Here is a 13,792-nt window from a genome sequence, read left to right on the forward strand (position 1 = left end):
AAAGCAGTTCAATATACTTGCCTCTGACACAAACTTAGTTGTGGCATTGCTCAAGGTTTTCAGCATGGGTGTCGCTTCCGCGTAAAACAAAGACATCCGATTGGCCATTTCGTTATTGACCTCATTCTCTGCCTCTAACTGCAGGGGAGATAAATATCAGTTGCTCAGATAGTGGACATGAGTGTGTATGTGCATGCCAAAGTGTCCAGACTTCAGGTTGAATGTTTATTTTGGCACAGCACCTGCTGATTGTTCAGTCGATTCCTGCTTATGGTCCTCCTGTAGTAACTAAAGTCATTCTGAATGGCTGGATTTGTCATCTAGGGGAGACAGGACAATTTGTTCAGAACATCTGATAAACACAGCCTGTTGTTAGTGCTGTAAAAATTGCTATTTATTACACATTAGATCAACTTCACATCATTGACAAAGCACACCAAGTAAACCGCATGCTGTGCATCAATCTCACCTTTAGTTCGTCAAAGCTGAGAGTGAAGTGCAAGATCTCTGCAAACTGTTTAGCCAGAGCCTGTTCCCTCTCCAGGTGCTGCATGGGAGCATACGGTGGGCTCGTCAGTGCTTCCAACAGGCTGCGCAGGGCATTTTCTGGAACAATAACGTCACACAATCAGAAAATATATTGTTTAAATATTTTTCATACCTTACTTTCTGCCATATTGACACATGCTGTGTCCATTAATGTCTTTAGCATGCTTTAACATGTCTCAAGAGAAACCATCCCTTCTCCTCATGAAATATGCAGCAGCGCTTCTATAAATAAGAAGCCAATATCTTTATCTGGAGGTTTGATGAGAAACTCAAAACCTCTTGAGCTGTTATCAGAGCCCTGGATACAAGAGATGTAGAGAATGAAGACCTGGATATGTTGAGAAGCATGCTTGTTTTTTTTTTTTTTTTTTTTCATGCAGTCATCATTTCATTGACTTGGTGTGTGTTAAGTTTCTCCTGAGTCAGGTGCATTCCCATGACACAGATTTATTGCTGTGTTATTGGCTCGTCAGCATAGTCAAGGGAGAAGTGTTAAGCTAGCTGTATTAGCCTCTGAATCTGCAAAATTCTCATCCTGCCATGCACGGGACATGGAAGCTCTGTATCCTTTACACTCTGCCGGATGCGGTAGCCATGGCGACTCTTCTGTGAAAAATCTTTCATCTGTGCCAGAGGGAAGGTACATGCTGCTAGTGTCTTTGCACACTGCTGCCTTGTTGGCTAAAGTGCTGGCCATGTCATGCAACCCTTCTTATCCTTTCATCGTAAAAAAAATTGCTAAATAAATAAATAATAAAAAAATTCTCTGGATACCTACTCACCTAACCTGAGCGAAAATTCATAGAATCGCTTCAGCTTGGCCACCAGGGGGCACACAGCGTTCCAGGCTTTTTCCTGAAGCTGGAGGTCATTGGGGTTCTGAATAGCCTGAGGAAAAGAACAAACAAAATTTAGACCAAGCGTTAGAATTGACAAACCAGTGTGAGTAAATACAGTTAGAATGAAAGACATCAGCACTGATCCTTTCTTCTTTCTGTAAATTAGCTTCCACTGGCTGCAAGCTTTGATCTACAGGATCTGAGAGTTTTCACAGCTGAATAAACCCCCAAGTACCCATTGGTACTATGCAAACATATGCAACCAAACCTATTAAACCAATCTATTAGAAAATATTTATTCATAAAGCAGAATTAAATAGTAGATTTCCAGCTGTGGCTGAGATCTGCTTACTCTTGGGACATGCGCTCACCTCTCTTATCTCTTGCCCTGCTCCACTGTAGGACTGCAACTCTGCTAGGATACCATGAGCCTCCTCCAGAACGGCGCTGACTTGATTCCAAACGGCCGTCTCCGCCTCTGTGGGCTGGGCATCTACAGATCAAACATGGTCCCAGTGTTAATTCATGGACATCAATGTAGATTAAAGTCTAACACAGCCAATGTTCTTACTGGTTCTTCTGGATAATTTAGCACCTCTGTCAGCCACAGCCTTGTATGTGTTCCTTTCTCCTTGAAACTCAATAATTTAAAGTTTAACTAGCCATGTAGTCTCATTACTATTGATTTACAGAAATGGCAGCAAACCAAGTACCACACCCAGTTCCTGACCCTGATGGAGGATAATTACTTCATACTTTGATTGTAATATTATCATCTCAAACACAGTGTTCCGTCCAAAGGCACTGAGTCAGAGATTTTTTATTTATTTTTTTTTAAATCCACATGGATTAATTTGGTAATAACTATGGTGTTATTTCCGAGTCTATAAAATACATTTAGGATTTAGGATATACATTTAAGTATATTGGAAGGCTTACTGTAGTTGAAATAGCTTTCAAGGGACTCGTGATTGAATGAGCAGACACATTTGAGATTCTGAGCTTGTTGTGACTAAACAGGGACATCACAGAAACACTGTACCACCACTGTTCAGTTATCTGCACTCTATTTATTGGTGCCAGTATAGTTTATTTGCAATTTACAGATTTTTCACTTGTAATAAGAAGTAGAAACAAGGATTTGATACATTTGATGTGTATTTTAGCCCAGTTAAAATATCTCACAAGTGGCTTAAAGTGTGTGAGATCGTATAAGATTCTGTATTTCTGATGTGTGCCATAGCATATTATAGTATTGCCATCTCTTTCTGATTCTGTATGTCTCCATCTGTGCCTGTTTGGACAGTTGTACATGTTTGTACCACAGTGCCTTCCCTAGGCATACACACAACCTGTTATGCACACTAAATATGATTGTCCTAGTCATCTAACTTTGTATTAGTTATCAGAATACATGTTATCTATTTTGTCTATGGTTGTTTATACATAGCTCTGACATATGTACTACAAGAGAACTACGTTTGTTTAACTAAACCATTAGTTTCATTATTCTTGGCCATGCTAGAGGATAACTGGTCCAATTTTGTGGACAATTCATGCCATTAGAATCAATTAAGTTGATCATAAACAATTTTCAGATTTTTAATATTTTACTATTTACACTGACTAATTGTCCCTGTTTTTTTGTTGTTGTTGTCGTTTTGTTTTGTTTTGTTTTTTTGTTTTAATCTGATATTTTTGTTGTTGTTGTTGAAGCTGTGTGGTGTATTCTGGGAAAGACTTACAGTTGGTGGAGTTTAATGGCTAAGACAAGCCAAGGCATAAAAATCAGTCATTGTATCTGGGGTCTCTCAAATTTTAAACATCAATTAGGATTGCATTTTGCAGTGTGGTACTGGCATTGGATGCAGATTTGATTAGATTACCTGTACCTAGTATACACATTGGCAAGTGTCAATTTTATGTCAAATAAAATGAATTCATTTGACAGCAGTAAATTGTATTATGTTCCTTCAGCTGCTGAATCACTGGGATTGTGAGAAAGGAAACCAAGAACTGTGACAGAGGTGGCCATTCCCTGTTGCATCAGAAATAGTAAAGTACAGAGCAGAACAGGCTGCTGCCCATGTTCTCCTTTCAAAGTGCTTTATGGTTACTTACATTCTAAATAACCATAACACAAACCTCTATCTCACCTACACTATTAGACAGTAATTTAGTAATTTGCTTTATGTACAAGGGTTTAAGCTGTGTCATTGTATATCACATCATTAGAACTGAATATTTGCTGAGTGTTATTGGATAGCAGCCTGTTTGAGCTCATTGGGTACTTGTGCACATGAAGTTAGTAAAACACCAGAGAGGAAATGTTAAAGTGGAGCTGGTAAAAGACTGGAGGTTTCAGAAAAAGGAGGAGCTATTTGGGAAGGATAAGAGTTAAAAAGTGAACAGAGAAATGGAAATTCCCACTTCCTTAGTTCATACACATTAACATGCGTGCTTCTCTCACTCATTCAGTCACACCACCTTGATAACTACACACACACACACACACACACACACACACACACACACACACACACACACACACACACACACACACACACACACACACACACACACACACACACACACACACACACACACACACACACACACACACACACACACACACACACACCCTGACCGACAGACGAACAAATAACATGGGCATATGCACAATCATAGACCAATAATGAGGAGAAAGAAGGAGAAATGACATTAGATGGGTTTATATTGCATATCTTTCAATATATGCATGGCATTCCTGAGATATTACAAAGGATTTTGTATCATGCTAAACTTGGAAATAGGAGGGTTTTGCACATTGAAACTATTGAATGCCAGCAATTTATGTATAAATAGAGGAACAGAGGGAAAAGAGGAAATGAAAGCTGTGATGGACGCAGATGGGGATGAACAGCGCTAAGAAAATAAAGAAACAAAACTCAAAAAATAAGAAGCTGATGAGCTCACGTTCAAAGTCAAGGAAAACTATTGGGCCATGCTCAAGTTCGGCGCAAGCCAGCACTTTCAGGAGATTCCCCATGAGCCCCCTGGAACAGAAAGAAGGGAGACATGTGTGGGTGATGGAGGGTCATGGAGATCTGTGTGGTGTGTGTGTATACAGATATGTGTGACATCAGGGGCATATACAAGGCATAGGGTGTGGATGGAATGGATTCAAAAGTGTTGACAAAGACCAGGAAGACTGGGGCATTTGGTGTGATGTCATGGTGTAACAATAAAACTCTTCCTCCCTGCTCCATTCTTATTTCTCAAAACAAGTGCAAGCACCCACAGAACCTCCTCCAATCCATCCATTCTCCAACCTCAGCACATCCACCCCGAGCTCTTACACACACTGAGACATAACACACCACACAGCAACAAGCACTTACTTTCAAAGTCCAGAAAAAAATGTGGACAGTTCTCTAAATCCTTGCCAAGGACCTTAATGAGGTTCCCCATGGCTGGCAAACCTGGGCAAGGGAGACAACAGATGCATACAGTACAAGGGAACATAACCTGTTTTATGAGTAGTTCATAAGCCAAGTTTTCACCTCAGAACTATAGTTGCATAACTTATGCAAGAGCCATGCCACCCAATGTTTGGTCAAAAATTATATGTATAAATTTGGAAATCTGCTAATTCTGTGAGCATTAAAGAGTTATATTAATACATTAATGTATCTCTTTAAACTGGATCTAGATTTTTAAAAAACAAATATTATGATATTCACCTTTTTGGTTTCCAGTACCTGATTTACATTGAGCATAAACAGTGCTGAATTGGCAAATTATCTTTACAATGTAACATCTTTAGCTGCACAGGACATCAAAATAAGGTCAGTTTGTATTTATATACACAGCTGTTCACAAGGTTCAGAAATTTCCCAAATGGTAATGTTAATCAATGCATAAAGGTCTTAGAAAAGATCAGTGTGACACAAGAAACATCCAATCAGATTTCCAATTTATATCCAATGTCCAATTAGGTTTGATTTGCAGTATGTTGATGCAAATGTAAATCATTGTGTAGAAATATGCTAGAACAAAAAACTCAAAGCTTCGGTGTACAAGCCAAATTCCAAAAATTTGGGACGCTGTGTAAAATGTAAATAAATGTAATTAAAAACAGAATGCAATGATTTGCAAATCTTATAAACCTGTATGTTATTCATAATAGAACATAGAAACCATATTAGATATTTAAACTGAGGAAATGTACCATTTTAAGAAAAAACAAGGTAAGTTTGAATTTCATGGCTGCAACACGTCTCAGAAAAGTCTCAGACGAGGGCAACAAAAGGCTGGAAAAGTAAGTGTTACTAAAACGAAATAGCAGCTTGAGGTTAATTGGCAACAGGTCAGTAACGTGATTGGATATAAAAATAGTATCTGAGAGAGGCAGAGTCTTTCAGACGTAAAGATGGGCAGAGGTTCACTAATCTGCAAAAAACAACTTTTTTGGAATTGGGATTGTAAAAAAGTGAAATACCTTTTCTCATTCATTCAGTGAAGTAATGATATTTTGACTTAACTACTGGTAAATCTATGTTAGCACTCCAGAATAATTTGCTTTTAGTTCCCAGCATTTCTCCTGTTTTCATAAAGCCTGCTAAAATCTTGCATCTTACCTTGTTAACATGTTCTGTTGTTTTCTAGCAAAATAAGCAGCAGCTATCTAGCTAATCTGAAATAATGAATCACATGCATCCTATAGTTATAACACAATGACAAGTTTTAATGATTTCAAGCTCAAAAATGTTAGGGCCTATTTAAGAGTCCTTACATATGCCCCTTTCATTGCACAGCTCTCAGTATGGCCAGAACTGAAAATATATGTACTTATAAAATACAGTAAGTCTATCATACCTGGGTTTCAATAACTCTACACAAAAATGTTGAAAGTAGGCCAGTTACAAAGGGGTGAGACTGAAACATTACATTTTTTTTCCCCACTCAAATGAAAGTAATACACCATACCACATGGAATCTTGCTAGTGCCTTATAACTGTAGTTTACATCCCCTCATGAAAATTCCAGTCTTTTACACATGACATTTTAAATCTTATTTTATCTTATAATTACTTGGTTTAAATGAATGTGAATCTATCTGTTATTCCCATTGGTTCTCATGTGTGCTCTGAGCACCACCAGATGCCTAAAAACTTTGTGTTTACACAAAAATCTTAATATGCATAATAATAACGTATTTATGGGAGTAGATTACAGGTGATTTAGCTCATGTACTATTATGGGTGTAATATTTAGATGACTGGATTGATGCATTTATGTAAAAAAAAAAAAAAAACTTAAAAATAATTCTATTTTTAAACTGATGTGTACATAATTTAATTGGCTAACTTGTAACATAAGTAATTTGTCCACAATGCTGAACCTTGAAAATAGTCCTTATATACATCATCATCATTCACCAACTAACGACAGGCCTACCCCTGATTCTGAACAAATCAAATTTGTTAAATTGAATCAGATCATATTGCAGCAGATTCAATGGTGGTGTCATATATATATGTAATATATATCAAATATTATACTGTAGCAGATTCAGTGTTATTGTCAAATATTGAATAGTTGCCTTATGAATCGAAAGGGTATTGCGTCGTGTGGAAAGCCTGTGGTTTGCATCCTTATACGGTATATCACAAAACATTAAAAACCCTCAACAAATCTACTGTAAAAATATAATCTAATCCATTATCATGAAGACCGCATGATTCACAATTCACTGGATTCTCAGTCTAATGCAGAGCAGCTACCAACGTATATTTTACACTTTATCACTATGTGTAATTAACAAGGCTATTTAACATGTAGGCTCAAGTGTCTCAAGAAGATAGTAAATATCTGCAGGGCTCCCTAATTGACTTGAAACCCCAAAAGCCCTCACTTCTTTTTCATATTAGCATTTCATATGTATATAAACATCATTAGCACACAGAGATTTAATACCATATCTCCATACTGCAGCCACATCAAAAAGGAAAGACTGAAAATATATGCTTGATGTGTTCACAGACTCCATTTACAAATCTGAAATGGCAGCTAGCCTTACATTGTGCATCAAATAGTGATGCAGAGAGTGGTTAAAGGCATGCGCGTACACACACACACCACACACACACACACACACACACACATACACACACACACACACACACACACACATAGTACAGAGATAGCGTTTCCCAGCCGGTTTATCACTGCCCGTCTCCTGGCAACTAGCTGTATAGCTCTGTTTCCATGGCTGGATTGCTCAGCTTTCTCCCCCTCCCTCTTTTCTAGCTGGGACTTTCATCAGCCACATGCTTCCTCATTTTCGCCTGTACTTATTACAAGCAAAGGGCCACATGAGCTACAGAGCTACAGTGTACCTGGCTGGTGCTACATGGATGTCATGTTGTTTCCTAAATTTCAACAAATATAGAACGAAGGTTGAGAAGCCACCAAATATCCCACATATTCTGTTCACTGCTTATTTAATGGATACCCCATAGACCTATGTTGTTCAAATAATTTGATTCTATAGCATATGATTTGCAATTTTACCTGGAAATACCCAGTATATTTCATATTCACATTAATCACTGGCAAATAAGAGATTATACTGTAGGTAATGGTACATATACTAAATCATATTTTTTTCTTGGTTAATATTTCTTCAGGTCAAAAATAATCTCTGTGATATAATTATTCTTGCAAGTATTTTTCATTTTCATTAGAGAAATTTAATCAAAACACAAAGTAAGAAAATTATTTGAATTACTGCTCCACTTCAACCTGAGACTGAGAGACGTAGTCTAATCATTAGACTCTAATGTGAACTCGACCACTTCTGTGTCATACAAGACAATTTCACAGCAAAACGTAGCTGTTAATTATTGCTCTGCAGTTCACAATTCAATATAACACGGACATCATGACATCTATTGTTGTTATCACCTACCAGCCAGCATACGCTTGCCTTCTCCCACCTTTCTTTGTTTTGCTCTAGTTCTCTCTTGTAACAGTGCTGTGCCTCTTCCTTCTCACGCTCTTCCTCCTCTGGACACTGAGGTGTTCCTTAGATCTGCCGAACCATGCGTTTACCAGCAGTCAGTCTGTGTGTCATGTAGCCTTACAAACGCTGTGCACTTGTGCAGAAGTGGCTTTGCACCCAGCATGACACTGTTCTTTTCACACTTCTCTTTTCTGACTGCTATTTGAAGGCACATGGTGTGTATGTGTGTGTGTGTGTGTGTGTGTGTGAGAGAGAGAGAGAGAGAGAGAGAGAGAGAGAGAGAGAGAGAGAGGCTGATAGACGTGTTATTTTTTGGTACTGTATGAAAAAAGAGTGTGGGCTACAGAGGATGCCCTAAACTAGGCCTGGGGTTTAGAATGTGAACACTTTAACAGCAACTTCCTGTGGACAAAAAAGTCTGCTAAACAGAGTTCTGTCTAACTTCGCCATCTATTTAGATTACGCAATGAAAAAAAAAAAAAAAAAAAAAAAACAATCTCTGAAAGCTTCCAATGGTACATTTTCTTCCTTTAGAATTATTTTTTTTTTACGCATGGTTTGTATACAATGTTAGGAAAGGATAAATCATTAATGTATGATGTGCAGTGGCAGCTGGCGGTAGCTCTGTGGTTAAGTGTTGTGCTAGAAAGTGTCTAAACCCTCAGCTATATGTTTGGCTCATATATAGCATTTGTGAAATGAGTAAGTATACATGGTAGGCACCTCATTTCTGCATTTAAATATATTTAGTAGTGAGGTACAGAGAGAAAGGTCCTTGCAAAGAGGAAGTTAGATCAGCAGTCACAGCTTTGTCTAACTGTGGTGAGAATGAAAACGCCTTCTGCCTAAAACCAAACAAAATGCTTGCTCTTGCCGGACCACCTGCATTTCACTCTAGCCATGCTGTGGTTTATACATTAGTGCACTATATAGATCAAAGATGTTACTACACTGCAAAAGAATGACATCTTAGCAAGGACATGTATTTTGAATAGAGTCAAATGTATCTAGTACTTCTTATTATTAGATTTCAATAAACCAAATATATGATGATTAAATTTCATTTTCACACAGTTTCATTTTCACACAGTTTCTTTTTCTTTTTTTTTTTTTTTACATTTATGTAGGCCTATATATTTCTAGAATTTAGTGCGTTATTTATTGCTTCTGTGTAAGTGTGTGTGTTTTTGTTTGTTGTTTTGTTTTCTTTTGTTTAAATGCACTACATTTCAAATTCATGTTGATTTGATTTGTTGCTATGGCCTATCTGCAGACACTTTATGACACAACACAGGCAGATTATGCAAATGACATATGCATTCTGTGTTTTTATGTTTTATTATCTGTCTGTATAGTATCCTTGTTTCCTCATTCTTTGTGCCATATGGCTTCAATACAGAAAGTAGCACAGGCCACAGCTGGCCAGTTTCATACTCATACCTTTGCTTGCAATTTTCCTCCAAGAGCACTTTACTGCATCCACTGGGGGCCTGTCTGCTCCTCTGCCAGTATCACAGCATCAGCATCCACCACCTGAAGGAGAAAGAGCAAGATGTTGTTCTTGCTGGTGTTATTTTTCCAAAAATTGATTGGAAAAAAGATAGCAAGTGAGCAAGAAACACAAAGGTAGATTGAGCACCAGCCACTTTGTGGTGTATTGCAGAGACACAGGGTGCTAACACCAACCAACCGAGGTGCGACACACATGTACCTTTGTCTAGCACTTCTTGTGGGAATCCACCATTGAGATAATTATTAGCACAGCAATTCTAACCAAAAGGAAAACTTTTGGACTTTAATTTTTTTTAATTTTTTTTTAAATAAACAGTAAACAAGCTGTTTTTTTTCATGGGACCAGCCAATATCCTCCATGCCTGCACCAAACCTTCAACAACTCTGTCTATATAAGTGTTTCAAATAAAAGTTCTTTTTTTTTTCCTTCACAAGGCCCTGCAACCACAAAATTTGCATGTGTTCTTATCTTCATGGGGACATTTGCTCCCCTAAAAAAATTACATGCATGCTGACACACACATATTTGGGTATTGTTAGCACTGTGAATATTTTTATCTAGAATTACATCAGTTATTTATTTTTATCTGTATGTACAGTATGTATTGTATGTATTAGGAGCATCCGTTGAAGAAATGGAATTTATTATTTATTGTTGGCTTTTGAGCAGTCTAATCAACTCAAATGAATATTCAGTGTTGACATGTAGAAGCTTTTAGTTATTTTTAGACAGATGGTGCATTTGTTGAAAGAAGACTTAGGTGCTAAGACATAGTTTCTCAATTAACAAATTGATACTGGAATATAGCCCAGAATAGTTTGTTAATAATGGAGATGTAAAGTTGGCAAGAAATCTCTTAGATGTTCTCTAAGTCTAGTTTACTGGCCGTTTCAAATACGCATCTCACTAAAAGCACCTTCTCTAAACTCTGCAGCTCCTGCCAACAGTATATATATATATATATATATATATATATATATATATATATATATATATATATATATATATATATATATATATATATATATATATAAGTGTTATTATAGATTTTTCCATGTCACTCTTACATGATGCATAGGAAACCTTTCAACAGTCTGCAATCATTGTGGTGTATAGTACCAGTGGGAAATCCAACATAAAACGACAGTTCACAACAAAAATCCCAGAAAATATCTTTGTTAAATCGTGAGGAGGGTCGGTCTGCAGACTTCAGAACACTGAACAGGTTTTTAAGTGATGCAGATGTTCATATATAAACTATATATTATGAACTCAAACACTCTTCTAAAGTTTCTGAGTAGGCACGCAGCTATAAGAAGTTGTTTTATGATTGCACTAAAAAGTTAAGATCGTATATCTTGCCAATTTATCTGATCTGTATCAGCTAGCTAGCATTAGCAATGAATATTATAAACTTTTATAAATAGTTCTTCGAAATCCTCTCAGATATCATGCCATGCTGAGTTAACCTAAGTTAACCTAAGTTAACCACCTTGTGAAGGTTATGAACACTTAAAATGTCTAAGAAATCTTGTCAGGTTAGTTTATGTTAGCCAGCTAGTATTAGCAGTGTAGAATATGAGCATTTATGAATGACTTAAAATCCTCACGGAAATCCTGTCAGGGTAGTGTATGTTACTTATCTAGGTAATGTTTCCCATGAAGATTATGAACACTTAAAATTTCTAAGAAAATTCATCTGGTTAGTTTGTTAGCCAGCTAGCATTACAGGATAAATTATGAACATGATTGTAAATTACTTAAAATCCTGTCAGACACCTGGCAGGTTGGCTAATGTTAGCTAGATATAGCTAGCATTGTCAATGAAGATTATGAACAATTATGAATATGACTAAAACTCTTCTCAGAAATCATGTCAGGTTAGGTCATGCTAGACACTGACCAAATATGCCACTAATAAAATATGGGAAATGACAAGAATGCCAATGGTTGTCTTCCTCCTGTTTAAAGATTTCAATATACTCAAAGACAAACTTCTCTTAGTCAATGATCTGCATACAAGCCTTATTGACCCTTCTGCCAATTTTCATTATTGATATGCATCGAAAAGTGTGCTGCAACATCTGTATATAAACTAAGGGTGTAATGCTCCAAATATTCGTATCTGTATTTATATTTCAACCTAATGTGGGCATGGCCTAAACTGCAAGAGTCTTCTTCTTCTTCTTCTTCTTTTTTTATTATTTATTAAATATGAGCCTTTCCACTCTGCCCCCAGAAACACTGGAAATTTCATAAATGGCCTCAGATGTGCACAGGATTGTTTTTTAAATCCCACTTGTACAGTACAATTTTTGTACTTGTCCACAACATTTTCTAAAAATTTTTTCCAAAATATACACAAACTAAGTTACACCATCATTACCAGGACCAGGCAGTTAGTAAGGATGAATGAACAAACTTTGTAAATGCATTGCACAGTAACTAACATTCACATTAATGAACCTTTCTGTATCCCAAGGTCTATATCTGACTGCTTGCTCGTACACACATACATTATATCTGACCACCCACTCATATGAAAGTAAAAAAAAGTACGTCTAGTGACAACCAAGCCAAAAGAACAACAGCAAAAAAAAACCCAAACCAAGACGACTAGTACATTTCCTATTCATATTTATATTTGCATCTGTTTACACATTTTTTGCTCATTGTGAATAATGTATTCATTTTCAGTTACATCCCTAACATGAACTATATACTAACCTTTTACTAACTATAAATAAACACACACTAATAGGTATTAGGGCTTTGTGACATACTTTTGAAACTGTGGTCTATGAATTTCTTATCACATCTAAATAAAACACACACACACACACACACACACACACACACACACACACACACACACACACACACACACACACACACACACAGAGTCTCCAAATCATCACCAGTAGCAGCCAATAAGCTTGATGCTTAATGCAGCAGAATCCACTCCATAAATCCGAAAGAATATTCATCACAGCACACAAAGAGCTCTGCTTGTTGCCATGGCTTATGAGCAACCTGCTGTCCTGCTGTGCACCACACTTACACTGAACCACACAACAGCTCCACATGAACCACTGTCCCAATTCAGCATCATCATTAACATGAACCATTATCACTACAGCACGAGTGACAGAACTAGAGCAGTGTGTATTGGGGTGATGGGTGACGTACCGTATTTTTACTGGATGTAAAAACGTCTCTTCTGGTTATGTTATGTCTCCCACATCCTTGTCTAAGTCGTGTTTTTAAATGCCAGACGTGAAATGTTTCTTTATTCCCTGATGGATTTACAGTAAGTGTATTGACCGGGCTTTATTGTTAATACATTTCAAGGGCCATACAGGGTCATCAGAGGTCAAAAGATGCTTTTGAGTCCTTGAGTTGTACGTGGATCAAATGTTATGGCGTTTGACAGTGAACTTCTTAATGGGTCAGAGCCACAAATGATTAAATATTATAGACTGGCCAATTTTTTTATGATGTGGGATGCATGATACAGCAACGTCAGCCTTTTCACCACTGATATTGACAATAATCACCTCAATATTCCAATAGATTCTGGTCATAGCATTAAGGTTAGATCGAAGAGACAAGCACTATAATGACCAACTCTCTGTGAAATGTGCAACCCTCAGCTTTAATTTGATTCCTTGTGTTTCTTTTTGAGCAGAGACCTACAGTCCTCCTGTATCTGATTTTAGCATTTAGTGCCACCTGGAGAGAGACACAGGACAATTGATGCGATATGATGATTTTATTTATGGAGTGTATGTATTGTGCTGCGTTCAAAATGAATTCAAGGGTTCTATTTATGTGAAAGGGCTAACTCTCGAGATACGCTGGCCA

The 13,792-nt window shown here is 37.1% G+C and overlaps 1 protein-coding gene across 6 annotated transcripts in view; it reads right to left on the reverse strand.

The window, feature by feature from the left end:
* fam49al (family with sequence similarity 49 member A, like) overlaps nt 1–13,792 on the reverse strand; it is a 32,546-nt gene that overhangs the window by 4,802 nt on the left and 13,952 nt on the right. The window contains exons 2-8 of one of the 6 annotated variants that reach the window (XM_017455076.3): nt 9,856–9,948; nt 4,790–4,870; nt 1,760–1,881; nt 1,332–1,437; nt 470–606; nt 243–320; nt 22–138 (exon numbers count right to left, since the gene is read on the reverse strand). In XM_017455076.3, the coding sequence (XP_017310565.1) occupies nt 22–138; nt 243–320; nt 470–606; nt 1,332–1,437; nt 1,760–1,881; nt 4,790–4,859 (630 nt within the window). In that variant the 5' untranslated portion in view covers nt 4,860–4,870; nt 9,856–9,948. Of the gene's footprint in view, nt 1–21; nt 139–242; nt 321–469; nt 607–1,331; nt 1,438–1,759; nt 1,882–4,364; nt 4,445–4,789; nt 4,871–8,361; nt 8,631–9,855; nt 9,949–13,792 lie in introns of those variants that run through there. The other 5 variants (XM_017455072.3, XM_017455074.3, XM_017455073.3 and 2 more) reach the window with 5 other exon arrangements.

The sequence above is a fragment of the Ictalurus punctatus genome, chromosome 24 (assembly GCF_001660625.3).
Source record: "Ictalurus punctatus breed USDA103 chromosome 24, Coco_2.0, whole genome shotgun sequence".
Lineage (NCBI taxonomy): Eukaryota > Metazoa > Chordata > Actinopteri > Siluriformes > Ictaluridae > Ictalurus > Ictalurus punctatus.